This window comes from Mustela nigripes, chromosome 14, assembly GCF_022355385.1.
Source record: "Mustela nigripes isolate SB6536 chromosome 14, MUSNIG.SB6536, whole genome shotgun sequence".
NCBI lineage: Eukaryota > Metazoa > Chordata > Mammalia > Carnivora > Mustelidae > Mustela > Mustela nigripes.
The window spans coordinates 19,127,655-19,155,397 of record NC_081570.1 but is presented as its reverse complement, the minus strand read 5'-3'; the positions used below and the strand labels follow the sequence as shown (position 1 = coordinate 19,155,397).

Genomic DNA, 27,743 nt, shown 5'->3' with positions numbered 1-27,743 from the left:
CAAGAGGATCCAACATCTAAAGGAAGACCATAGTTTTCTTTGAAAACAATGTGAAGTTGATTATAACGGTCATGGACAGGTTCATCAGATTTTTGTGTGCAAGCCTGAATTCTGCTCCAATTAACAGACTGAGGGAAAGCTATTGCAATTGCTCAGTGGAGGTTTTCAGCACGTGTGCTTGCTGTAAGTTAGGGGCTTGTTTTTTATTTTTTATTTTTATTTTTTTTAAAGATTTTATTTATTTATTTGACAGAGAGAGATCACAAGTAGGCAGAGAGGCAGGCAGAGAGAGAGAGAGGAGGAAGCAGACTCCCTGCTGAGCAGAGAGCCTGATGCGAGACTCGATCCCAGGACCCTGAGATCATGACCTGAGCCGAAGGCAGCGGCTTAACCCACTGAGCCACCCAGGCATCCAGGGGCTTGTTTTTTAAATCCTGTTTATGATGTGCCCATCAGGCTAGTTTTAGCCAAGGGTTAGCTTGGTCCTCAGCAACAAACTAACTGATACAAATCTGAGAAACCAGGCTGGTAAGTTTGAATAGCTATTAATTCTTCAGCAAACCCATGAGGATCCTCAGTCAGTTTCATAAAAAATTCTTTATGGCTCACAATTTGGCCTTCCTCCAGGGAACAGAAGACATCTGGGGGTTATTTGAATCCTCAGAAGACTTAATTTTAAAGGGACTGTATGTTTGGAAACAAAGGAAATGGGGGAGGGAAAAGAGAGGCCTCATAAGTCCTTTTATTTTTAGTTGTTAGTTTGCCTCAGTCCAGAAAGTGTATTTTTCAGAGAGGCAATTTTAGATTCCTGATAACATTTGGAAGCTTTAAGACATCAGAAGCAGCATCCCATGTCATTTTGACAATTTTTAAGCCATGCAGCATCCCATGTCATTTTGACAATTTTTAAGCCATGGTTGTTCAATTCAGTTTTGAAAAAAGTAAGTTTGGGGTGATTGAAAGTTCCCCATAATGAGCATTTGTGTTTTAAATTACTTTTGGTTACGTGATTTAGTTAGATATGCATATGAAAAGGGACTGAAATTTTAAAAAATAAAACCAGCTGGGGTGCCGGAAAGGGGGATGCACTGTCAAAGCATTTTGATTCCTGGGATCCCATTTCTTACAGGCTTTTCTAGGGGGGGGGGGGATAAAGTCCTAAATAGCATAGTTTGAATAGGAATAGCCTGGTTCCCCAAAGAAGTCAAACCAAAAGCCAAGTACTCTCAGAAAGGACAAATCCTTGAAACAGATCCTGAATAAAACCTGGAGAGCACAGAACACAATGAGAATGGAGTTCGAAGTCCAGCAGAAAGACTCAGTAAGAGTCGTCTCTGGATCCCACTTCTGACACCAGAGGATGTTAACCTTGAAAATAAAACTGTCAGTTATTTTACCAGCAAAAATGGGTTTATTTGGGCATAAGTAGAGAATTACACTTTAGGACAAACAAACTACAGCAAATACCATAGGTTAGTCCAACAAAGGAGAGAAACATTATTTTATGGAGAAGAAGGAGAAAGTTGGGAGGAGTAGTTTGGAAAAGTCCAATGAAGAAAAGCACGAGTTCAAGGTGATGACAGTTTTTCATTGGCTGAGTTGCAGGGGTACTTGATTTCTTGTAGGAGATGCAATGTACATCTCTTCATGTTTGGGCCTGTAACTGATGATTCTTTCTGTCCACAGTTCTTCTCTTGGGGTCTGTTATTGACAGGTCTTCCTGTAATTGGCCTTGAATGGAATGGCGTGAGAGCTCCCCCTTCTGGCCTCCTGAACACACTTAATGAGGTTTCCCTTCACTAATTTTCAGACTATCAATCTAGGATGGATGGGAGGAGGGCTAGGGGAGGGCAAGCAGGTGACTAAACTGTAGCGGAAGAGATTTGGAGTGGGGATGGTCCTCAAGTCCCAGCAAGGGGTGGAGGATGAGAAAAATCACAAAGCTGCTTTGATGGTGCTCTGTTCTTTATATATTTATACATTCTTTCTATTCTTTATACATTCTTTATACATATAAATATATACATACATTTATATACTTTATTCTCTCAGTGGGGCTCTGCAATAGGTTTTCCAATTATCCCCATTTTCCTGATGAAGAAACTGAGGCTTAGATATTCAGTGACCTGTTCAAGGTAGTAAATGGTGGAGTCAGCCTCATTTGAACTTGAATACAGGTCTGTCTGAAGCCACAGTCATGTATGTAACCTCGGGGGCTGCCCTCGTAGTCACTGATTCCCTGCCCCTCTCCCTCTTAGAGGACACAGTGGTTGTCTCTGAAGCCCAGCTCTAGTCTCACCCACTCACCCTTCCATGGTCTCTTTTTGCCTCATTTGCATGCCAGGTAGTAAAAGAAACCCCCTTCGCTTCCCTTCTTTGGTTTTAAGCCTCCTGTTGCAAGCTTTAGAAAAACCGAGTGGGCACTTAGGGGGCTCCATCTCTGGATAAAAAGAAAGAGAGAGAGAGAAAAGAACTGAGAGTGAAGACTGGTGAGAGAAAGCCAGGAAGTAGGGAGGGAGAGAGCAGGAGTCTTGAGGCCCCTGGGCAGGGGGGTGCTGTTGGTTCAGGAGAGAACTGGGATGAGCCCTCAACTATCTGTCACTGGGGTTCAAGCCCTGGGAGGGAGGGGAAGGGGACTGCAACGCATATTACAATATGGTCCACCCTGCATCTTACATCCCCACTAAGAGAAGGATGTGATCCCATAGTACCACAGAGCACTCTAAGGTAAATCTTCCTCCATCTGCCCATCCATCCATTTCAGGCAATTTATTGATTCCTACTGAGTATCAGGCAAGATGAATGAGTGAGGGTCTCTTCACCCGAGTTTGTAGTCTAAGAGGGAGACACATACTGTAATAATCACAAGACTGAATAAGAAATGCTATATCGGCAGCAGGACAGTTAGAATGCAGAGTGTGATTCTGCTTGGGAGGAGTGAGCGTATCCATGGAGGAAGGAGCACTTGAGCTAGTCCTTGAAGGATTAAGAGGGGTTTTCCCAGGGGAAAAAGGCAAAGGTAGATGTTCTCACTGGAAGGAGAGGCCTAAACATAGGAGAAAGCGTGATAGTTTCTGGAATACTGAGAAGGATGGAGGGCAGAACTCATAATTAGAAGGTCTTAAATGTCAGTTAAACTAGAGATGGTAGGGCATGAAAGACGTATAAAATGGCCTGGTTGTGGGTGGGAAGAAGGGAAGGTGGGAGAGATGGCCAGGGTTTTATTTTGAAAGGAATGTATGGACTTTGAAGGCTTCTCTCTCCTCTATTATTTACCTTTCCCTCCTCGGCTGCTTGGAACCAATAAGTTTTTTAACCCCAAAGGGGTCATAATTGATAAAGATCTTCAAGGAAATGACCTAAAGCAGAGGACTCTGTCCATTCCCAAGAATAGAGATTTCCAGAATCATCTAATGCTATGTCGGGGGTCTACTTCCTCATCTCACAGGTGGGAAAACAAGCCCAGAGAGAGACTTGTTCAGGACTTCCCTCCTCCTGGTCCAGGGTCTGTCCACTGTTGTCAAACAGCGAACACCCTCCCTGGGATGGAATGAAGAGGCTGAGTGGCCCCCACCCCAGAAGTCCAGAGGGAATCCTTGGAAACTAGACAGAGTTGGCCTCCAATGTCCTCCTAACACCCAAGTCTCATGTGAGCTTAGAGCCCTTGCAAAGATTTCCAGAACTATCTAAAATGAGGGATAGTGAAATCTAAGAAAAATAACTATTCGGTGAGCTTAGACTCTGATTTTGTTTTCATAACTTTTTTTTCTGGAAAACACATTTTTAAAATCAATAATGTGACAGTGTTATGAGATTTAATTTGCACAATAATCCTATGAGGTAAGGGGTGCCTGGGTGGCTCAGTCGGTTAAGCGCCTGCCTTTGGCTCAGGTCATGATCCTGGGGTCCTGGGATGGGGTCCTGCATTGGGCTCCCCCCTTAAAAGGGAACCTGCTTGTCCCTCACCCTCTGTCCCTCCCCACCCCTCCACTCATGTTCTGTCACTCTCTCTCAAGTAAATAAAATCTTTAAAAAAAAATCCCATGAGGTGGGTTCTATTAGAAGGGAAACTGAGGCTCAGTGAAGTAGCTTGAGCTGGAACAAGTTACAAGTGACAGATCCCAGCTTCATAGACTTGATAAGTTATGCTGGCCTATAATATATCCTCAATAAATGATGGCTATAATTCTTTTCCAAATTTCTATGTGAAAATGTATACTTGTTTTATAATAAGCCTCTGACTTTTCCCAACAAATGTTTTTTAAAAAGACTAATAAACTGGCTTACCAGGGTCAAGGGCTCTCACCTCTCTCTAGCCATGAACTAGACCTAGACATGAACTAGGTGCTTACTGAGCGCCAGGATCTTAGGCTGTGCTTCAGGTCCTGGGTAGGAAGGAGGAATGTGGCAAATCCTGATGCCCAGATAAATGACAATCCATGCTCCCCAGTCTCACTGAGATGGGAGACAGCAGGCACACCACAGCAGGGCTTATGAGGCCTGACCAATGCCCCCCTAGCCCCACCTCCTATTCTGTTGGTCCTTGCTTACCTTCAAGAGCAGAACAAACATAAGCAAGGTGACACTATAAATTTGCTGATCAGAGCTCCAAGCCCCCCAAAACACTTGGCCCAGCATAACCTAATGGTTTCTCAACACACATACTTCAAGCCTCAGAGAAATTTCTGGGAGAAGCTCAGTGGCAAGAGGGCTCTTCCACCTCCCACTTCCAGTCACTTTCCACAGGAACCCTTCCCTTGGCTGTGGGCCTGTACCACCTGCCCCTCAGCCTATCTTTGTCTGCCCGTTTCACCAAAGTGGGAGCTTCTAGAAAGAGCACAGATTCTGGAGGCAGACAGTTCTGGATTTGAAACCACTTTTACTGATTACCTGCATGGTCCCCAGCAAATACCTTCACTTCTCTGAGCTTGTTTTCTCATCTGCAAACCTCATAATGTTGGCATCCAACACTTGGAAGGCACTCATTAATTCGTAGCTCCCTTCAGCCTCCAATTGGTTCGTAAGGAATGCCTCAAGGAGCTGGCCCTCCCCTGCATGCGGCAGACCAGAAAGTCAAATGGAAAATATTACAAAGTGCAGTCTGTGATATGCAAGGGTTTTGGTGGTTGAGCCCAGGCCTAAGGAAGTGGGTGCCTGCCAGTAGAAGTCATTGATTTTTAGACCATCACCGCTGAAAGGTTGAGAGATGATGATAAAGATAGTTAAAAGCAGGAAATGTTTTTGAAAACTTACTCTGTATGGGTGTTGTGATTGTTACTGTGAATAATTATTTCATTTAATCCTCAAGACAACCCTGTGGGGTGGGTATTATCCCCATTTTACAGATGAAGAAACGAAAAACTTGCTCAAGGACACACAAGTCAGGCGCCAGGACTCCTGAGGCCAAAGTCCATGCTCTTAATTAAACTGCCTCTAGTTCTTCTAACATTTTACTTTTTTAGATGAGGCTGGGGAGGGTAAATATCTCACCCAAAGTCAATGTCTTATCCAAAGGCAAAGGGAGTCTCACCTGAACTTAAACACGAAGGAACTAGGATTTGAGCATCCCTGGTCACGAAGTGAGCAGAGAAATTCGGATTTAGGAAACATTTATTAAGTACTTGGCATAATTTCAATTCATGTTCAAAAAAGCCCCGCGATGTACTGCACTGATCGGATGCAGAAACAAGAGACTCAGAGGGCTAATCTTCCCCCAAATAAATTTAGCAAAGACGGCTGCTCTGTCGGATTACCCATTCAGGATTCAGAGGCTTCGGGAATCTAACCCCAGCTTCTCTCCTTTTTCGAGGTTGGGGAGTGGGAGGTATAATTGAACCCTCCACTTCTCCAGACACCGAGGGCGTACACGGTGGTGGATTCTGGGATTTGAGGTATCCCGCGAAGAGTTTAGACTCGTGGGCCAATAGAATTCGAGCACAGGAGGTGGCATCCGCCGAATTAGCCAATGAGAAGCGCACGGGTTCTGGTCGCCTGGGAAACCGCGTGACAACAAGATGGCGGCGCCGTGGGACGGCTCCGTGGCACTACGCGGTGAGTCCCGGTTCAAAGTTTTGCGGCCCCGGAGTCCCCTACGCAGGCTGGGGCCCTCGCCCCGAGAGCCCGAGGACCCGCGAGTCCAGCGGTTGGGTGGCCCAGCAGGCTTCCGCGTCATGGGAGCGGCTTCAGGTCCCCGCCTACGTGGCTACCGGAGGAGGCGGGAGGAGGCGACGCAGCTCCCGGGGAGGGGTTAGGTCGTGACTGAAGTCGCGTCGTGAGCGCTTCCAGCTGGAGATGGAGGGCTTGAAGGCGTGCAGCCTGCCAGGCCTTGTCCGCGCGAGAAAGCACTGGGCCTGGGGTGAACTGTGCAAATAGACCGCGTAGGTCTGCTGGAGGATATAATCAGTCAAGCACCGCCCTGACTTGGGTCTTAAAGATGTAGGGGCATGAGACACAGCTTTCCTCTCAAAGCCCCAGCCTGAAGGGGACACAGTCCAACCTGTAGGCGTCTCCAGCTTGAGGGGGAAGTCAACAGTCAGTCCCTGGAAGCCCCCATGTGAGGGGAGTAGACGTGGCTCTATCCTCAGGCCCACCTCTGCCCCGGGTCTCAGGAAGGAGGAGACCCAGCCCCAGAAGTCAGGGGTCTCTTATAATCCATGGGAAAATTAATCTGGAGACAGTGTGCTGGTCTGAAGCGAGACAGGAAGCATGAAGTCACTTGCCGGCTATCGTGACAGCCCCAAGGAAGGTCCCTGAGAGCCCCACGAGGATGACCAAAGTGGGCATGGAAAGAAGGAGCTGTGTGAGAGACGTTGCAGAGTTTAACCTGCAAAGTCTGGCGATGGATGGGATTAAGAGAAGAGGAAAGAGAGGACAACTTTGTGCTTGGATGATGGGGTCGCATTAAGAAGGGGGAAGTGGGAGGAGCTTATTTTGAAGGAAGATGTTGAGTTTGGTTTGGGGACTGGGTCCCTTTTTTTCTGAGCTTTGTTGAGATAATAATTCCCATAATATATACTTCACCCTTTGAAATGTAAACTTCAACCGTTTTTCGGATATTCATGAGACTTGGGCAACCACCACCACAATCAATTTAGATATTTTCATCTGTCTAACAAGAAATTCTATACCCTTTATCAACTACACCATATACCCTCGAATGGCCTCCAGCCCTAGGCAATTACCAATCTATTTTATGTCTCTAGATTTGTCTATTCTGGACATTTTATATCAATGGGTTCATAACAATATGTGGTGTTTTGTGACTTTCCCTTAGCATAATGTTTTCAGGGTCCATTCACGTGGTGACCTGGCTTCCATTTCTTTTTATTGCTTTCTAATACTCCATTGTAAGAACATACCAGAGTTATGTGTCCCTTGGCTGGTGGACATTAGAGTTGTTTCCATTTTTGCACATTATGAATAATGCTGCCGTGAACATGTAGGTGAGTTTTTGTGTGGATATAAGTTTTCATCCTGTGTAGATCCCCAGGAGCAGAACTGCTGAGCCATAAAGTAACCTTCTGAGGAATCGCCAGACAGTTTTCCACAGCTGCCACGCCATTTTCTGCTCCAGCTAAGATTCCAATCTCCCCATCTCCTCACCAACACTTGTTCACTTCTGTCTTTTTTTTAACTAGTTTCTTTTGAGGGGCTGTTATGGTGATAAGAATTTGGAGAAGGGAGGGGTAATTGGGGCCAGAGGAAACTCATGTAGAACAGTGCTACCTGGGAGAGGAACATCACCTGTTAGCATGATGGAATGTTCTAAAGATTGACTGTGGTGATTGTTTCACAACTCTGTGAATATACCAAAAACCACTGAACTGTACTCTTTTAAAAGGGTTAAGTATGTGAATTAGATCTCAATAAAGCTGTTTTTTATTTAAAGGTAAATACCGTATGTTTCCATTAATGTAACATTCCTGAAGTAAGAAAACAGTAGTGGTTGCCAGGTTTGAAGATGGTATGGGTGTGACCGGAAGGGGCTGATATGAGGGAGATCCTTGGGGTGAGGGAATCTCTGTGGTGATGAAGTAGTTCTTTTCTTAAATTATTTATTTATTTATTTAAGATTTTATTTATTTATTTGACAGACAGAGATCACAAGTAGGCAGAGAGAGAGCCAGGGGAACAAACTCCGTGCTGAGCAGAGAGCCCAATGTGGGGCTCGATCCCAGGACCCTGGGATCATGACCTGAGCTGAAGGCAAAGGCTTTAACCCACTGAGCCACCCAGGCGCCCCGATGGAGTAGTTCTTTATCTTGACTATAGTGGCGGTTACCTGGAATGTCCATAAAAGGATACAGACATGTAGTGTAACTGTTGGGACTATCTGGGTGAAGGGCACACAGATCCCCTCCATACTATTTTCCTAATTTCCTGTGAATCTATAGTAATTTAAAAGTAAAAACTTAACATATGACTAAAGGACAGACAAAAACAAAGAAAAAAAAGAGGAGTTAGCTCAATCGAAGGAAGGGGGCAGGTCGGAGTGGGGACTCCATTCTAGGAAGGAGTTCTGGGCCAGGGGAGCATTTGAGGTCGGGCAGGTTCAAGTGTAGGAGTGAGGGGGAGTGAGGTCAGGAGATGCAGGCAGGGACCAGATCATCTCTGTTAATTTTGAATTTCTTCTTTTGAATTTCTTTTCTCTGGGCAAGAAGGAGCCACTGGGAGCTTTCAGCAAGGCGGTGACATATTGAAAAAAAAAAAAAAAAAAAAGGAGGTGACGTATTAGTTTTATGTTTCTGAAGATCCCTCTAGCTGGAAACCTGTGCAGGGAACCAGGAAGGGCTGTCACACTTGGCCACACAAAACAAAAGGATGCCTGGACAAGAAGGCAGGGACTGGGGCAGGCCAGGGACAGACTGGGAAGGCCGATGGTGGGAGTGAGGAAAGGCCAGGTCTGGGGCAGGAGTCCCAAACTCCAGTGAAGACAGAGTAGCTGCCTCCCAGTGGCACAGCTCCCTTTGCTGGGCAGCTTCGGGGCAGGGGGGAGGCCATGCCACACATTTTCAAAGGGCAGCTGTCTTGGATTTGTCCTAAAAAGACTTGATTCAGGCCCTGATGGGCCCCTTTGGTTCTAGGATTTCTAAATATTAGCCACATAATATATTCAATTCACTGAATAGAGTAGTGGCCTTTAATTCCATCCCTGACGTGCATTCATCTTAACAGAAGAAGAGAGAAGGAGGGGGACAGACATGTGTAAGTGTCCTCAGTGTATAGTAACAAAAGCCACAACAGCCACATTAAAATTTTTTTTAAGATTTTATTTATTTATTTTTAATTTTAAATATTTTTATTTTTTTATTTTATTATTTATTTATTTATTTATTTAATTCTCTATCAAATGCAGTGCATGATCCTAGGACTTGAGCTTTGTGTCAACCAGCTCCTTGAAGGATGGAGCCAGGACACAAGTGGGGGAAAATCCCAGGCTCCTGGCCCATCTCTGGACCTGGACCCCCCAACTCCCATCACCCTTTCCCAACCAGGCCAGGGGCCTCCAGGGTCAGAACAGAGAACAGGATATCCAGAGGCTCAGGCCAAGATCAAGCACAAGGATCCTGAGACCAAGCTGCTTCCAGAAACCTCTGCAGGGGTGGTGGGAAGAAGTGAGGGGCGCTGCTCCCTGGACAGTGCTTCTTCCTGGGAAAAGAAACCATGGAAGAGGAAGTTTCCCTGGTCCCGAAGCCCTGGGCCCCCTCATTCCCCAAGGACTGACTTTCTTCTTTCTTTTCAGGGAGTTCCTGACAGCTAGCGTCTCGAAGTAGAACTATGGGCTCACCTTTGGCCTCCCTTGGCAAGACCCGAAGAGTGCCCCTGCAGTCAGAGCCTGTGAATCCAGCGTAAGGAACCTGCCTGGGGCGAGGGGGAGGGGGTTGGGGGGTGCGGTGGGGGGATCTTTGTGTTGGTGTCTCTGCCTTTTGGCCCTTGTGGACTAGGAGGATGGCTCCTAGTGTCTTAGGGCAAAAACCAGGAGTTACATAACCTTCCCTGACCACTGGATCTTTCTTTGTACCACTTCCTCAGAGAGGCTCCATAGCTCGTTGGAGCAGACGCTGCCTGGGCCCTCTGCCAGGGTGTGGGCTGGGGGGGAGCGGCGTGGCCCCCAGGTACACAGAGTTCTGGGGTCGGTTTATCAAAACCGATGGGCAGCTTCTCTGGCCCGGCCCTGTGCTGAGCCCTTGGTAAGGGGAATCCTTTACATCTGCCTCCCGCTTTTATCCTTTTGAAGCATTTTATACCCCTCTCCTTGCTCTTCTGAACACCACTTTGAGTCATTTGAAGGCCAGGGAGATCTAGGGCAGCTGAGCGACAGGCCTGGGGTCCCACAGCCATTTCACTGCAGAGCTGGGGCTGGGCTGTTGGGCTTGGGAGTGCTTGTGTCTTCCATCCAAACCCCCTGCCCCCCCCCCCCCACCGCCCCGTTCAGCCCTTCCCTGCCCTTCCCCACTGGGACAAGGGGACACCTCGAAGCCTGTCCCTTGGTTTGCCCCAGGGTCAAGGATGGGATCTGGGGAGGAGATTGCCTCGGGAGGCAGAGTCCCAGCCTCCATCTCGTTTAGGCTTGGCTGGGCCCCTAGGGCTGGAGCCGCTCCCCTGATGACATTCCAGAGGGTCCTAACTTGTCTGTCTTCCTTCTCTTTCCTGCCCGGGTTTCCAGCAGGCGAGGGATAAAAATCTATGGAGATGGTAAGTGTGGGCTCTGCCCTCATGTCCCCTCTCCTCACACCTCTTGGGTGTTCCTGGGGTCGTGTAGATGGAGAGAAGGGGCAAGATGGCGGCCACTGTCAGAACAGCTGGCCCACCCACAGGGCCCTCACGCCCTCCTGAGGACAGGACCCACAGCAGCTCTCTGATTCAGAGGCCCCACACCCTTAGCAGAGATGTCACTGCTAACATGGGAAGCCCTCCACTCACTGTGGGGTTGGCCAGTGGGTGCCAAGAAGCCATGGGGGTCAGACCCCAGCAGTCCTTCCCCTGACAGCCTCCTCCAGCCCATCCTGCCTTTCCCCTGCAGAAGCCCCATCCTCCCTTGGCTGCCCCGCCAACCGCAGGCTCAGACCTTTGCATCCCAAGCCCATTCTTGCTGCCACCCCTGGCTGGCATCGGCTACTCAGGTCCTCCTGGGAGCCAGGCTGGGAGAATTGCAAGAAAGCCTGCTCTGATTGGATCCTTACTCCCTGACATCCCACGTGTTCTATTCGTGTATACTTGGGGGTACAGAGTACAGGCTGCTTCATCTGGGCCAGAGCCCGGGGCCCCAGTGTTCTCTGGGCCTCAGCCCCAGAGCAGTGACCTGGGCATGCCTGTCTGCAGAAGACGAGGCAGACGTGCTGAATAATGGACTTGGCCCAGAAGAAAAGATCGCTGTCCCTTCCTGCTATGGCGGCATTGGTGCGCCTGTGAGCAGACAAGGTAAGAACAGAGGCCTACAACGGGTCTGGTCCCCAGCAGCAGGAGAGGGTCTCAGGGAGGGGGTGAGGCCCAGAGAGGCATGGACCTACTCTTGCCTGCTGTGGGTGAGCCCCTGGTCCGCAGACAGCGCTCCTCGCCTGGCCTGCGCTGTCCCCAAAGGACCATGGTGACACCAATCTCAGAGGTGCCCAGAGGGGCCCACTGGGCAGCTTCCCGGTGGAGGGTGGAATGGGCCCGGGCACAGGGGAAACCTGGGCAGAGTCGTCAGAGTCGGCTGCAAGCCCAGAGGAAGTGGGGACAAGACTAGAAGTTTCCACCAGCTGTAACACCTTGGGTAAGCAATGTTCTATCTCTGTGCCTCCCATTTCCTTGTCTATGAGTGGGGAGACACTCCTCCTCTGAACCCCGCCATGGGATAGAACAGGGAATTGAGGCTGTAAAAGGAAGCCAGAAGAGCCTGGCCCCACAACCATACAGGCACAAAGTCTGGCTCTCCTGCAGCCCGGCTGGGGACACACTTGTTAGCAACCCCAGTACCCAGCTCCTCCCCTTAAGGAGCTGTTCCATGTGCTCTTTGCCTCTCCCCCTGGCATCTGCTCCTCACCCTACTCTCAGCCAGTGTCTGTCCCCACCGAGGTCACAAACAAGGACTCGCCTGCCCTGTCTCACTTCTCTGCACAGCAGCATTCCACAAGGGTCACCGTTCCCTCCTTCTCACATCGCTCTGGGCTCTTCGCCACCATGACGCCACTCAATCGGGTTTCTTCCTGCCTCCCAGGCTCTTCCCTCTCTTTGCTAGCTTTTTCTTTTCCTCCTAGCTTTTCAGTGGGGATGCTTCTCCCCTGGGTTCTCTCCATCTCTCTCTTTCTCTCCCCCTGCTGCCTCAGTGAGCTCATCCGCGCTGTAGGCATGGATGGGGTTCGGAGGTCCGTAGAGCCGTTATAGGGCTTTGACTGCAAGGCAGAGAAATCCCTTACTCAGCTAGCACGGACATTGAGGAGGACTTACTGTCCCGAGTAGCACGACATCCAGGAGGCAACTCCAGGGTTGTTAATCCATCCCCTCAAAGACATCATTGAAAGGCCAAGTTTTGGGGTGCCTGGGGGGCTCCGTTGGTTAAACGTGTGTTTTCAGTTCAGGTCATGATCTCAGGGTCCTGGGATGGAGCCCTGAGTCGGGCTCAGTGGGGAGTCTGCTTGTCCCTCTCCCACTACCCTTTCCCCTGGCTCGTGCTCACTCTCTCTCTCTCACTCTCTCAAATAAATAAATAAAATCTGAAAAAGAAGTTCAGGTTTCTCTGTCTTTCCACTGAGCCATCTTTGGCCTGTCTGCCCACATGGCTGTGTGGCGACACAAGCAGTTCCTGGTTCACGCATAGGGCAGCGGGCCAGGGAAGGAGAGGGCCCATTCCTCCCCTCTGGGTCTTCCTTAGTTTCTTTTCCTAGACTTTATTTTGGAGAATGTCTAGCCTATACAGAAATTAAAATAATAGTATAGTGAACACCTGTATGTCTGCCAGCTAGATGCAATAGTGAGTGACATTTTGCCACTAATTTGCTTTTTCTCTGTCCATATACACATATGTATGAATGTAAATGTATTTTTTTGATGAACCATTTAGAAGTCAATTTCAGATATCATGACATTTCACCTCTAAATGCTTCAGTGAGTATCTCTTCCGAATAAGGGAACCCATGCCCACAGGACAGGGACAGCCCCCGAGAATGTGGATGACTCGGAGACGCCCTCCAGCCCCTCTTCTGCACTCAGATTTCCTATATTCCAAAATTAGCTCCTGGCTATTGTTTTTCCTGAGCTAGGTTCTAATCTGGGTCGGGCATTGCGTTTGATTGTTATACCTCTGTAGAACAGTGTCCTTGCCTTTTTATTTTTATTTTTTTTTAAGATTTTATTTATTTATGACAGAGAGACACAGTGAAAGAGGGAATACAACCATGGGGGAGCCAGAGAGGGAGAAGCAGGCTCCCTGCTGAGCAGGAAGTCCGATATGGGGCTTGATCCCAGGATGCTGGGACCATGACCTGAGCCGAAGGCAGACGCTTAACAACCGAGCCACCCATGCACCCTTCCTTGTCCTTGCCTTTTTAAGATTAAAATGAAACTGACTCTGAGAAGTCCGGGCCATATGTCCCTCGAAGAGCTCACACACAGATCTTGGTGCTTGCTTGTCCTCTGTGCTGACTCGTTCCCCTATCTGCTGCGTTCCTATAAACTGAGGCACACTGTGGGGACAGCATGAGCTGATACAGGCAAAGTATTTTGGACAATCTCTAATATCTAAGTGACAGCTTCTATTACTACTGTTCTTTCTGCTTCTGGGAATTCCTATCGCCCTCCACTGGACCCCCATACTTCAGCCTCCTCTCTAGGCCTGGGCTCCAGGACTTTGTCTGTTTGGCAGTCCCCGTGTTCCGTGACTCGGAGCTGGTGGCCACCTTGACCAAGAAGATGCGGGATCTGGAGCGGCAAGTGAGGTCTCAGACTGATGAGCTGCTGTCCAAGGTGGGACCCCAGTAGGGACAGGGACAGGGTCTGGTCTGAACGGTAGAAGGGCCCAGGCTGGGGAGGTCAGTGAGTTTACTACCATAGTAGGCCAGGGCGGATGGGTTCTAGAACCGTCTCTCCCAATGAACCTCCCAGTTCAAGCCCCAGGTATGGCCTGGGGCTGATCTGGGTCCCTGTGACTTGAGCAGAGAGGCTAAGGGTCTTCTCTACAGCTGAGTGAGGCCGGTAGCCTTGGACAAGGTGGTAGCAGTGGCTGCTGGCTGTGGGGCACTTGGAGGTGCTCCCTGCCTCTCCTCACCACAGTGGAACCACAAGGGTATCTGAGGGGTAGGAGCAGTGGCTGTGCCAAAGGGGGGCAGGGACAGGGTCTTTAAACTCCCCAGTGTTCTACAGAGGCAAGAAGTCTGGGTCTTCCCATCTAGAAGGGGCTCCCTTGCACTCTGAGAACCCCCAGGTCTGCCTGTCCCTCCTTGTCTTGCTGCTGCAGGATCGGAAGATACGAGCCCTGGAGGAAATGGTGCAGAACCTCCAGGAGCACCAGGGTAAGAGGCTCTCTTGGTCGGCTGCTCAGCCCTCCCGGGACACCTCCCCTGGGCTGGTGGCTGCTGGGCAGCAGGGCTCCATGAGCATCAAGCCCTCATGGGTCCTGGACAGCTGAGCCCAGACAGTGGTTATGATACACCAGGACAATGATGTCCTCTGTGGGACTGAGTCCCCAGAGCGCAGCCGTAGCCCAGCCCTGAGCACTGGGCACGCCATCGAAAGTGTGGAGGAACACAGCCCCCTCGGGAGCCTCAGGGGGCTGAGGTTGGGTGGGGGGTCTCCTGAGAGTCAGTCCGGGCCTCCCCTCTCAAGATCGGAGGAGAGGCCCAGAGGCAGTTTTCAGGGGACCCCTTGAGTTCTCAAGGGGCAGCTACTCCAAAGCACAGTGAGGGCAGAACGACAGGCAAGGCCAGAGGTGGTCCGGCAGCCTCCCTGCTGCTCATCTTTCCCTGCAGGCCAGGTCAGGACGCAGCAGCAGCAGGACCTGGAGACCACATGCCTGCGGCTCCAGCGCCAGGTTGAGGAGATGGAGGTGAGAGAGGCAGTGGCAGAGCTATCTGGCCCTCAGGACCTGGCTCTGGGTCCTCCAGCCCCTGCACGCCCCATGGTTCCCTCCTCAGGACTAACCCAGAGTCTGAAGAGCCGGGGAGGATCTAGCGCCCTGACCCCGCTGGGCCCCCTGACCTCCTCGTTCTCGCTGGGAGCCTCTCGGCTCCAGCCACGGGCCTGCCTCTGGTTCCCTGGACACCTTGAGCTCTTCCCACCACAGGACCTTGGTCCATGCTGTTTCCTCTCCTTGAGGAGTGTTTTTCCACCTTCCCCTGGTGGGTCTTGTTAGTCATCGTCAGTTTCACATCAGGGGTGGGGGCCCTTCCCAGGGGGCCTCAGTCTCCCCTGTGGGACAGTGAGCTCCCACCAAGGCAAGGACTGTTTTCTTCCTGGTCGCTGCTACACAGCCAGGTCATGTGTGGTTACTGGTGGGTCATGGCCATCACTTGCCTTTGTTGCCACCTGTTGCCCCTACTGACTTATCTATTCACAAGCCAGACTTGAACTGTAGGGACCATAGGCCCAAAGGAGGGTACTAGGTACACATGCCTCCTCAGTGCCCCCTGCCCCTGATGACTGGCGCTCCCCCACCCCCAAAATCTCTCCCTCTCACAGAGCTGGCTTCCAAAGCCCCATCCTAACTGAGACCACAGAATCAGCGACCAGGCCACAGCTGCGGGAGGGCCCTTGGCTCCCGGGGCCTATTCCATACCCTGGGGCTGCCTGAACTCTCTGCTGAGAGTGCTGGTTGGGGGGCCTGGGGGGGGCTTCTCTGAGCTGCTGCCACAGGGGGTGAGGGCCACGCCCACAGCTTCAGGGCAGAAGGTATCTTGGCGGCTCCCACGTTGGTGGCCTTCACACATTGACTCCTCCTTCATTTAACTCAAACAAAGCATCTCTGGGTGCCAGGCAGCCGGCCAGGGGCCGGGATGTAAACGTGGTCCCTGTCCCTGGGGCTGGCAGGGGACAGAGACATAAACAAGGACGTGGGTACACAAATATTTCTGTACTTAGCTGGGTGACAGGATAGGGGCGAGCTGGAGTTTGGGCCGCTCTGCGGGGTGGCATCAGGCAGATCTGGAGAATAAAGAGGTGATCGGGGAATGAGGATCAAGGCCGAAGAGATGCCACACAGACTCCTGTGGCCGTGGAGAGCAAGAGGGAGAAGGAGAGACGGCAAGGACCGTCGGGGGAGCCTGTCCACCCGTCATGCGGGGCTGGATTCTGTCCTCCAGGATGGGAGGCCATGGGAAGGTTTCGGAGGCATGGACGGGGAGGCCTGTGGAAGAGCAGTTGGAGTCGTCGGGGGGGGTGCAGGGTGGGGAATGGCCGGGGCTTGAGCGAGGTGCTGGGGCAGAGTGGAGGGATCCGAGTCTGCGTCACTGGTGGCGCTCAGAGGCCTTGCGGGTCGTGGCCGAGGCCCAGGTGGAGGGGTGCCATTGACTGAGACTGGAGATCTGGAGGGGCAGATGTTTGGGAGATGGGGACAACGGAGTTAAGGCTGTTGGGGACGAGTTCATATTGAAATGCCTGTGAGACCTCTGAAGTGTGGCCGGCGGGCTGGGCACAAGTGAGAAGGAACGAGACGTGTTGGGGGGCTGACGACAGAAACCCGCTGGGTTTGGCACTGGGCGGGCTGGGCCGTTGGTGGTTGCACCTGAGCAGTTCCAGTCAGTAGTGAGACGGGGCTAGAATGGGGTCAGGAGAGAGAGGGAGTCGAAGAAGCAACGACAGGAAGTGTAGACAAGACAGAAGTTTTCCTGTGGCTGGGGGGATGGGAGGCCTAGCCCTAGAGAAGCTGCATGTGGCTCACAAAGTCCTCTGGGTCCTGCACAAGCCCGTGTCCCTGCCCTTCCTCCACTCAGGCCAGATGCACCGGGTGCCCCACTGCCATTGGGGCCACCTTCAGTGAGGTGTTCCTGGCACCAGACACTGTGCTTTAAGCACTCTATGTGAGTGATCTTAACTGAGTCCTCCTCGCATGCTTCTAGGGGAGGGAGAAGCCTACAGCTCTAGAAGGTGAAATGGCTTCCCAAGGTTCCAGCCAGGAAGTAGCCAAGACCCCAGGGGCCCATCCCTTCTGCCCAGTGGGCGCTGGTTGCTGAGGCCTGAGGCTGGGGACCAGACTGCTGCTGGCTGCTCCCTGGGGGGTTGAGCTGACCACGCCCCCCCCCCATCTGTTCCTTCTCTCCGTACAGCGGTTCCTCGGTGACTACGGGCTGAAGTGGGTGGGTGAGTCTGCGGACCAGGAGGGCTCAGACAACCAGGCAGACTCAGAGGATGGCAAGAGGGACTGGATGACAGCCAAGAAGTTCTGGAAACCAGGTAGAGTAGAGGGTCTGCCCCCCAGTCCCTCCTACAAAAAGAGTTCTCCAACACTACTCTGGGCCAGCAGCTGTCCAGAGGCAGTCTCATCCGCACACTGACCCAGGAGCAGGGAGGACAGGCTCTGCCTCCATCACTGAGCACCAGACCTGCCACCATGTTCTTCCTCTGGTCTTGCCTCAGACCCCCTGCTTGCTCATCTTTCAAAGGCCTGAGAGACCCAAGAGATACGAGACATAAGACAACCTCACTTGTGTTGGGCTCCATAGTTTACAAAATCTCTTCCATCCCAAAGTTTTAAAAAAACGAGTCCTCTCCTTTGGAAGCTGCCCTCAGAGCCAGGCTTGACCCCCTCTTTGCGTTCCCTTTTCAGCCTCGCTGTAGCCAAGCCATTGAACTCGCCCTATTTCTCTGGGACTCCTCCATTCTTTTTTCTAAACTTGACCATTCCTGATCTAGAGGAATGAACTCCACAAATGTGGAGCTGTAGATCTGGCCATTTCTGAAAGTCCATTCTCTTCAAAGAATGGAGGTGATTGCCCTGAGGTACTTCTCCAGGCTCTGGAGCTGGTCAGAACTGGGTGCTCGTCTCCATTCTACTGCTCACTCCACGTGGGACTTGGGCGGGTGACTTCTGCTCTCTGAGCCTCCAGGTCCCCCTCAGTAAGTGGGGGTGTGCTCTTCCCTGCGGAGTTGAAAGGATCAGCGGGGTCGATGCCGAGCATCTGGCACTCACCTTGCATGTCATCAGCCCCACAGGGGGGGCTTTGCTTGTTTTCCACGGTGACATGCCAGTGGCAGCCTCCCGGGAGCGTGGGTGAGCATGGCTCCCGAGGGGAGTGTTTGGAAAGTGACAACACCATCTTGATTTCATAACTTTCAAAACCTGAGAGTGCTGCCTCCCATTCAGGCCTGAGCTTTGGCCAGATCCCCCTAAATCTCAGGGCACAACTCCCCCACTGCTTCTTCTAAAAACATCACTTCCCACTTGTACAATATTTGTAGCTTTCAAAGCATTTTCATCAACAGCCTTGACACAAGCCACAGGTTGTTCCATTTTATAGACGGGAATCACTTAAGAAGTCTGGAGACTGTTGAGCCAAGAGAGCAAGACTTAAGGCTCGGAGCCCGTTTAGGAGGTGGTCCCAGTCATCTAGGCAGGAGATGAGAGGCCGTCCAGAGGCAGGGTGATCCTGGCGGGCACCGTGATGAGGAGCAGGGCAGATTTAGGAAGTGGAATCCATGGTCTTGGAGACTGTGCATCAGGGAGTGGACAGAAAGAATCGGGGATGGCCCTGGGACACCCCTTCCCGGGTAGGCAGGGAAGTCCTGAAAGGCGACTGCCAGATGCTCTAAGAACATTCATGGGGTCTAGCGCTAGGGATCACCCACCATGGCACCCTGGACCCCACGCATGCCCCTGCCGGCTGGAGGGCAGCCTTCCTCCTGGTCAGGGGGGGACCTCCTGGCTCCTTTGGGGGTCAGCCCAGATAGCTGGCTTCCGGACCTGGCTCTGTGGACTCCTAGAACAGGGCAGCCCCCACTCTGCTGTGTTGTATGTTTACGCCCAGAATAAGCTGTGTTGTATGTTTACGCCCAGTGCTTCAAAGCTAGAGCAACTTGTGAAAACCACTGTGTGCCCTCCTCCTCTTTGCTTTCTGCTTCTTCAGCATGGAGGGGCCTCAGCTTAGCTTTGCTGCCAGCTGAACAATGAACACTCTTCTGGAATGAAATGAACACTCTTCATTTCCAGCACCTTTTCCTCCTGGTGCCGCACCCCCCCGCCCCCGCCTCCTTGGCTTCTCCCCCACCCTCCCAGCTTTGTCCCCAGGTGCCAGGCTGCTGCTGCCCCAAGGGCCCTCAGGGGCATGAAGCCAGCCTCTTGCTGTGGCCCTGATGCCCTGGCTCGTTGCTCTGGCTCTCCTTCTGTTGGCCACCACTCCCTGTAGGCCCCAGGCGTCCGTGGAGGTGGGCTGGGCATCTGGATGGGGTAACTGGTCCAGAACCAGGACTCTTGCCCTGGGGAGAAGGGTTCTCTGTCCCACAAAGGGGACCCGGCCCAGGGGAAGCCTTGCAAGGATGTGGCCTCCGGCTGGATCATTCACCCCTCCCTGCCCTCTCTACCCGTGAACTGAGCATTAACTAGGATGCCAGGCCCTCCAGGGTGTGCGGGGACTTGAAAGGGATGGTCCTGCTCTGGTGCAACCCGTTGCCAGGTGTTGAGCCTCAGGGCTGAGAGCTCCTTGCTTTCCCTTCATCATCGCCTCAGAGCTCCTCACTCTCACTCAGCTCCGTCCTCTCTGAGCTCCTCCTTCCCCATCCCTGTCCCCTCTGAGCTCCTTGCTTTCCCCCTTCCCTGTTCCCTGAGCTCCTTGCTCCCCCTTTCCTGTTCCTTAAGCTCCTCCCTCTCATCCTTGTTCCCTCTAAGCTCCTCCTCCCCCTCATCCCTGCCCCCTCCGAGCTCAAATGAGGAGATGGGTGTGTTAATGCCCGGGCCGCTGAGAGCACAGAATGCCATTGTGCACGTGGTGGTTCTTGCAGGCCACTGATGGTGGATGAACAATGACCGAGCCATGGTTACTTAGCCCCTGCCAGGCTGCAGAAAACCCAGCATGGAGCCTGGCCCAGGGGCCAGGGCATTGGGCCTGTGTGCCCAGGCCTGCATGGTCCGGCACACGACCTGCTGCACAGGGCAAGGTGGGAACAGTGGGAACGGGGTGCACGGTGCTCAGCTGCGGAGGCCAGAGGATTGGCTGTGAGCCGGCAGGGACCACACTCTCAGGGCCTGATTTCTTTCCACCAGCCCCGCTGAGAGCAGAGCGAATGTAGCTCCCCCAAGCAGGGCCAGGCTTGCGGAGGTCTGGAGACAGCAGTCTGGTTCCTGCCCCGCCTTTGCTTGAAGCGGTGGGGACAGGCATGCCAGGGCCCCAGGGCACCGTGGTGGTATTGCAGCAGCAGGTGGCCCTGCCTGATGTGTGAGGAGCCAGCCCAGAGCAGCCCCACCACTCCCCTGCTGAGTGCGGCCCGGGCTGGCCCTCCTCTGGGCTCCGTGGCCTCTGCAGCGGTACTAACCACGTGCATGGTCATTGCGGTCACCCTGTCTCCTTCACTCAAGTATGAGCGTGAGGAGGGCAGGACTGTGGGTGTGGGCACAGCCATGATTCTCAGGGCCCAGCAGGGCTTGGGCAGTCTGGACATATTGGCGGGACCGAGGGAGGAAGGAATGGATCCAGTATGTGCTTCTTGAACTCCCACTCCGGGCCAGGCCCAGGTCTCGATCCTGTAGCCTGTGTTCAGGGAGTGCCCGCTGTGGTTGGAAAGACAAGCAACCAGGAAAGGACAATGGCCTGGGATATGTGTCGTGCTCCCCAGTGGGCCTGAGGGCTCCAGGAACTCAGGAGGCTGAGTCTCTGAGGCGGGGGCTCCTGGCAAAGCCTCTCAGAGGAGGTTGTTCCCTGAGCCGGTGGGGAGCAAGAGGGTAGGGTGTCAGTGACAACAAAGGCCACCTTCTGCCAGGCACCTCCTCTGAGCCTCACAGCCACCTGTGAAGTAGAGACTGTAACTGTCTTCATTTCAAAGAAGAGGGGGCCCAGGCCCAGAGAGGTCAACCCACTTGTCTAGGATCACACAGCTTGGAAGCAGTAGCCCTGGGAGGACGGCTCCAGAGAGTGATGGAGGAGCAGGCCGAGGGGAGGATGGGGAACCTGGGTCCCAGGGGTCTCAGGCTTTAGGCCAAGGAACTTGGTCTTGATCTCCATGCCTCCCCAACTCTCCACTTTTTTAAAAAAAGATTTTATTTATTTGACAGAGAGAGATCACAAGTAGGCAGAGAGGCAGGCAGAGAGAGAGGAGGAAGCAGGCTCCCCATCGAGCAGAGAGCCCGATGCGGGGCTCTATCCCAGGACTCTGGGATCATGACCTGAGCCGAAGGCAGAGGCTTTAACCCACTGAGCCATCCAGGCGCCCCTCCTACTCCCCTGTTTAATAAACTTACGGGTGCTCAAAGTTGGATGAAGGCTCAGAGATGATCTCTCCCTGCACCACACCCCTCCTTAGAAAGGGAGCCCAGGGAGCAGTGTCCCAGAGGCAGCCTGCATGGTCACTGAGAATAGAGGCATAGGGTCACCTGGGCCCTGAAAGCTGCCTGAGCAGGAGCATGTCACCTTACAAGGCCCTGTCCCCTCATTTCTAAAACAGGAGCGGTAATACCTGCCTCTAGGTGCTCGGCACGAAGTAACCCTCACTGAGTCATCCTTACAGTCAGTCCCCCGCAGCTGGATCTTGCTGGATGGGACAAAAGTTCCTATTCTCTCCCATTCCATGGACGGGAGAGCTGCAGCTCTGAGAGGAAATGCCTCAGCAGACCTCTGACCTGCCTTACCCCATGTGACCTGGCAATGGGCCAGGCTTCTGTGGCACACTCCCTGCTCTTTGGTGCCAATGCCAGGCTTGCTGCCTTGTTCTCAGGCCTGTTTTGCCTGGAGCTGCAGTTGTATCCCAGGCCCCTGGACTCCCTGCAGGCTGCTGCCGCCGCGGGCGCCCGCCCGCCCGGCCCACCGCACGGTGACTTCCCCACGCCTTAGCCCCACTGGCTGAGAGCCTCCAGGGCTGACTTTCTGAGCAAACTCTTTTCCCTCCAGTTGCTTCTTGGCATCCTCCCCTGGGCCTCCACCTGGCCCCTCCCTGTCCATCACCCCGTGTCCTTCAGCTCCCTGGAAAAGCCTTGGCTCCCGGATGCAGCTGGATCTGAGTGGATCTGAGGCAGCGTATCTGAGTGGTCCTTGGTCAGTGTGGTGTGGTTTGCGTGGGCCCAGTCCTCTGACCTTTCTAGGCTTCACTTTTCCCGTCTGTAAGAACATAGGGGTAAAGGCAGGGGTTCAAGGAGATGAGCTTTTCTGATGCCATTTTTAGGTTTACCAGTGTGTTCCGAATGTAGTTCGTTGTTAAAGAGAAAAGTGCCTTGCTATTGTTCTGACTCATGCCGGGGATGCCCAGGGTGTTCTGTGAGTTTTTCTTGGGCGTCTCGGGAAGTCCAGGGGACCCTGGAATGAGGTGGGAGGCAGGTGCAGCCCGTACCACCTGGCAGATGTAGGGGAGGGCGGAGTCCCGCTGGGGCCTTGAGCAGCCACAAAGGCAACAGGAAACAAAGCCACCCACATCGATGTTTCCTCGCCCCGCCCCATAGCTCCAGACCCCCCTGTCAGTTGCTGTGAGGAAAGGGATTGGGGCCTTGCTGTCCTGGTGAAAACAGGAGATTTTGTAGGGCTACGCTCCAGGGGATGACGGACTTGGGAGCTAGATCCCTTCAAAGACCCACAACAGGCCCGGGCCTGGCCCCTTCCAGCATCCCACCTGCCCTCCAGCCTTTCTGTTCTGGTGTCTGTTGTGGCTGTCCCCACTGCCCCCTGAAGCTTAGGCACACCTGTGTGTGCAACACATTTTTCAGAAGAGGGGGCCCAAATGTCTGTCAGCTTCTCAGAGGGGTGTGTGGCCCACAAATAGTGGCACAGGCCAAGGTCTGCCGCATATGTGTTCTGTCCAGCAGTTGTCCCAACATGCCTCCCTACCCCCCAACAGCCATGCGTCCCTACCCCAACCCCCGCTTCCTGATGGTGCAGATGGGTGGGAAAAGTCAGCCCCTCCTCTAATTTGCCAAGTGACCTGGGGCAAGTCATTTTTCATCTCTGTGGACCTGTTTCCTCATGTGTCAAATGGAGATAAATGACTCTTGCGTCATAGCCTCTAGGTTGGCCTGAGGCCCGTTGGCACAAGGCAAGAATTGGTAACAATAACCCCCACGGCAGAGGGCCTGCTCTGAGCGGGCCCTCTCACGGTCACCTTCCCGGATCCACATAGGAGGGGAGGCTGTGGTGCACAGCTTTTCATGTCTTGACCAAGGTCACATAGGTAGAAGCTGAAGAGCTGGGATTTGAACCCAGAGGATCCCCAGAGCTGACACAGGTGTGGAGCTGGATCAGATCCCACCCCTGCTCCATTAAGAGCAGCCGTTAGCCTTCTCTAACCTGTGGTTTCCTCATGTGAAGAATGGGGGCGATCACAGCCCCTACAGCATAGGGGTTGTAGGACAAGAGGGGCACGAGAGGTCTGGAGCCCCTAGCACAAGTGAGGAATCAACAAAAGATGGCTGTTCTGCAGGGCAGTTGTTCCTCTCCCTCTTCCCCCCGGGCGAGATGGCCACTGACGGAGATGCCAAGGCCACCGCTCAGCCAGCCAGGGCCATGGAAGTCAGGGCTGCTGGAGCGTGCAGCTGCCCAAAGAGGGGCTCATGACTGTTTATCCTCTTTGCCAGGGGACTCACTGGCGCCCCCCGAGGTGGACTTTGACAGGCTGCTGGCCAGCCTGAAGGATCTCAGTGAGCTGGTGGTAGACGGTGACACCCAGGTGACACCAATGCCTGGTGGAGCACGGCTCCATGTCCTTGAGCCCATCCCACTGAAGCTCTATCGGAATGGCCTCATGATGTTCGATGGGCCCTTCCGGCCCTTCCGTGACCCCTCCACACAGGTAGGAGTTGTGGGGAGGGGAGACAGGCCGCTCTGGTGGCCTTGCCCTGCCTTCCCTGACCATTAGCTGGAGATGGGGGGGGGCAGCTCAACCTACCCTCCATAGGTACCCAAGTCCACGTGCAACTTGCAGACTGTGCCCCCCAACCCCCCCCCCCCAAGTCCTGGAGCCCTGAGAACATCCAGAGTGTGATCCACTGGGTAAATCCAGGGCCCAGGGCTGGCTGTCCAGAGGGGAAGCAGAGCAGGGGGCACAGCACTGGTCCAGCTGGGCCTCACTCTTTCAATCCCTGCCGCAGCGCTGCCTCAGAGACCTGCTGGATGGCTTCTTCCCTTCAGAGCTCCAGCGGCTGTACCCCAATGGGGTTCCCTTTAAGGTGATGGGCTGCTCCTCACACCACCCTGTGTGAGGAGTTTGGAGGGGGTGGGGGCGTCCCCTAGTCTGAGGTGGGAAGCCACTCTCCTCCCCGCAGGGAGCCCTAGTCTGATGACCTCAGGGAGAAGGGTGAGCCTCAGCCTGGCGGAGATGGGAGTAGGGAGCCTGCAGGGGTCTCAGTTGCTCCCTCAGCGAGGGCGCAGGCTGGAGGCTAAGCAGCAGGCAGTGCCCCCTGCTGGCACCCTGGAGGCACAGCCTTCAGCCTTGCAGGGCCACTGCCCCTCTCCAGCATCCAAGATACCTTGACGGCCCTGGGTTCCCGAGGTTCTATGCAAAAGTGGCCTGGCTCGCCCTGGAGGCTCCCGAAGCCATCTGTTGGTTGTGGAAGGCAGTGCTATGGGGGACAAACGTTGGGACTAAAGGACAGGGCATGTGCCAGCCCCCTGCTGGCAGGGGTGGGTGGGGGTGAGCCAAGCGGTGTGGTGGTGGGAGCATGGGGAGGGGAGGTGTGGTGTGTCACTGCACAGTGAGGGTACGCGAGGACGTGTGCGCCACCACCACCTGGGCTTGGAAAACCGTGAGTCATGACCGGGGGTGTTTGAGGCAGTCCATGCCAAGATGGGGCTTTGCCCTCTCCTAACACTGTGGTGCCTTGTTTCCTGGCTGGCTCCCGAGAGGGGCTCTCTGGGAGGATGCAGCTCGAGCTGGCGTGCTTGCAGAAGCTGGGCCCAGGTTGGGGACAGTAGCATGAACTACAGCTCTCTGCTCTCTTGGGGACCCCAGTTTATCTGTAAAATGGGGATTGCTTCAGACTGTCCCTTGAGCCTATTCCTGGGGGGAGGGTGTGGCGGGGGCTGGTGTGGGGAGGCCTCTGTTTGGGCAAGAGTAGGGTGGAGCCCAGGGCTGAAGGTCTAGGCCCACCGCTGCCCACCCTTCTTGCCAGGTGAGTGATCTGCGCAATCAGGTCTACCCAGAGAATGGGCTGGACCCATTCCCAGGTGAGGGCCGCGTGGTGGGCCGTCAGAGGATTCACAAGCTGCCGGACAGGATGGAGCACCCAGGTTAGCTTGGACTTGAGGCTGAGCCTGGTGGTGGGACACGGTGTGGGATGATCTCCGGGTAGCCTCCTCCACCATCATCCATTCCTCACAGCCCCTCCCCAGGCCAAGGCTCCCAATGCACTCCCTGCAGGCTCCAAGATGACTCCTGAGAAGTTTCTGAACAGGCTCCCCAAGTTTGTGATCCGGCAAGGCGAAGTGGTTGACATCCGGGGACCCATCCGAGACACCCTGCAGGTGAGGCCAGCCCTAGCTCCCCCAGCCTTCTTAGGCTCCCTGGACCAACCTGCCCGAGAAGAGGTTTGTCTGGAGATTCGGGCTCACGGGCTGCTGAGGAGGGCCTGGACGGAGAGATGAGGCTCTCAGGGCAGTTTCACTGTCTCCTGAAAACAGTCTGGGGAGGGCTCTGGGCTGGCACCCAGAGAGGGGCTGGACTGGCAGCCTTGTGGCTATGAGGCGGAAAGCCAAAGTCGAGGCCAGCCATGAGCCCAAGGACTAGGCCACCTCCTCGACGTCCAGTCCGGAATATCCAAATCAGTCCTGGATTCCCCTTCCCAGTCCTTAGAACACATTATCCTCCCTCCTCCCTCCCCGTCCTGCTGCTCCTCCCGCATCTCCACCTGTGAAAGGTACCAAACCTCAGTTTCCTACCACTCTACCTCCTCCAAGTCCTGTTTGATCTGTCCGTCTCTAGCACACCTCCCAAATCCATCTCTTCTCTCCTTTCCCTCTGCCCACCTTCCTAGCCTTAGCCCCCGAATGGCTGTCTCAGACACCTGTGGTAGCTTCTCGCTGACCTGTCACCCCCACTCCTGCCTTGCCTGCTGCCCTCCCCCAGCAGTCTGTGTGTGTGTGAGAACATAAATTGGATCTGGGCTTTCCCTGTTGAAACCCTCCAGTGGTTCTTGGATAAGGCCAAGCTCTCATCCTGGCACTCAAGGCCCACCATCCCTTGCCCTGTCTAACCTTTTCTTTCTTCCAGCTCAACCTGATTCTCAGCTTCAGCCACGTGAACAGCTAACACTTTCTCAAACATATCATCTCCCAGAGAAGGCTTCTCTGTCCAGGGCTTCTTTCCCTGCATTCCATTTCTGCGGCCCCCTCATCCTTAGTCATGGCTTAGGGTGAAGGGAAGGCCTTCCCTGACCCACGCTGGGTTAGGCCTCCAGCCCAGTCATCGTGTGGGGTTCTGTCTCCCCCACTAGCCTGAGGGACCTTAAGGCTTCTTAGGGGAATGATGGGGCTGCGTCCCAAAGCTTTCCTTCCATTTCCTCCCCCTTTAGCTCACTGGTCTCATCCACCCTTGTCCAGGGAGAAGTCCCCTCTAAGGGTTGGGGGGAAAGCTGTCTCTGGCAGGACCCAGGACTCTGTCTCCTTTCATCGATGCCTTCCAGAACTGCTGCCCATGGCCGGCCCAGGTCCAGGAGATCGTGGTGGAGACACCAGCCTTGGCTGCTGAGCGTGAGAGGTGAGGGCAGAGTGAGGAGGTGAGGAACTTGGGGTTGGGCCACCAGGGGGCACTGATGGCCTTTAGGCCCACAGGAGCCAGGAGTCACCCCAGTCACCAGCGCCTCTGCTCTCCATGCTGCGCATCAAGTCTGAGAACGGTGAGAAGGCCTTCCTGCTGATGATGCGGCCCGAGGACACTGTTGGTGATGTGCGCACCCTGCTTGCAAAGGCCAGGTGGGTATGGGGCAGGGCTGGCAGCTACAGGGGTCTCTGAGCCCAGGACTCAGTCTGATCCATTCTGCCCCGTCCCCAGGGCTGTGGACACCACCAGCTTCGAGATCATCAGTACCTTCCCACCCACGGTCTACAGCGACAACACAGTCACACTGCAGGCCGCGGGCCTGGTGCCCAACGCAGCACTGCTGCTTCGCACAAGCCGGGCCCCGCCGCCGGCTCCAGGCCCCAGCTCCAAATAAAGAGCCCGCTCCCACACAGGCTGCTCCATGAGGCTCTCTTGGCCAGGCAGACCCGCTGGGCGCCAGGGAAGGCCGGGGGCCCAGCTAGGCTGGGGCGGGGGGCGGTACCGACCCGCCCCCTCTGTAACATGAGCCCCAGCTGGCAGGCCTGGCTGCTGGGTCTTTGTCCTCTAGGTTCCTCTTTCTTCCCAGAAGGGCTAAGCAGATCCAGTGGAGGGAAGGCGGGCTCCAGCTCAGCCTCGGCAGGCTAGAAGAATCTCCTGTGCAAGTGTGCCAGCGGCGGATCCCTGTGCGCAGATGGGGACACTTCCTCAACACTCTGCACAAAGCCTCTGCACTCTGCACTGTCCCCAAACTGGGTGAACCCACTTCCATGAGACATGCACTCAGGGCCAGTTTGTTGGAGCCCTGGTCAGCGGCCACATGACACAGCCACATTACCAGCTGGCACACAGATGTGCCACACTCACCAAGCCAGGTGTGTCAGGACACCATC

The 27,743-nt window shown here is 53.9% G+C and overlaps 1 protein-coding gene across 4 annotated transcripts; it reads left to right on the top strand.

Annotated features, from left to right (window-relative positions):
• The first annotated feature begins 5,983 nt into the window (after positions 1–5,983).
• Positions 5,984–27,295, top strand: UBXN11 (UBX domain protein 11). 4 transcript variants are annotated; one of them, XR_009399555.1, is made up of 15 exons: positions 5,984–6,051; positions 9,743–9,848; positions 10,667–10,695; positions 11,323–11,421; positions 13,844–13,944; positions 14,435–14,489; positions 14,946–15,022; positions 17,238–17,364; positions 23,675–23,889; positions 24,188–24,265; positions 25,208–25,325; positions 25,417–25,559; positions 26,717–26,790; positions 26,920–27,005; positions 27,085–27,171. XR_009399555.1 is itself a non-coding variant. In XM_059375543.1 (15 exons), the coding sequence occupies exons 2-15, from the start codon at positions 9,778–9,780 to the stop codon at positions 27,245–27,247; spliced, it is 1,491 nt and encodes a 496-aa protein (XP_059231526.1). In that variant the 5' UTR covers positions 5,984–6,051; positions 9,743–9,777; the 3' UTR covers positions 27,248–27,295. The 4 variants fall into 4 exon arrangements, 3 of the variants coding, with proteins under 3 accessions (XP_059231526.1, XP_059231527.1, XP_059231528.1); XM_059375543.1 differs by having other exon boundaries at positions 26,865–27,005; positions 27,085–27,295; XM_059375544.1 differs by having other exon boundaries at positions 25,456–25,559; positions 26,865–27,005; positions 27,085–27,285.
• Positions 27,296–27,743: the final 448 nt, after the last annotated feature.

Bases quoted from the DNA above. Each gene is read 5' to 3' on its own strand.
- UBXN11 (XM_059375543.1), top strand. From the start codon at position 9,778: ATGGGCTCACCTTTGGCCTCCCTTGGCAAGACCCGAAGAGTGCCCCTG. The intron at 10,696-11,322 runs GTAAGTGTGGGC...GCCTGTCTGCAG, and splicing joins GATAAAAATCTATGGAGATG to AAGACGAGGCAGACGTGCTG. The intron at 26,791-26,864 runs GTGAGGGCAGAG...TTAGGCCCACAG, and splicing joins TTGGCTGCTGAGCGTGAGAG to GAGCCAGGAGTCACCCCAGT.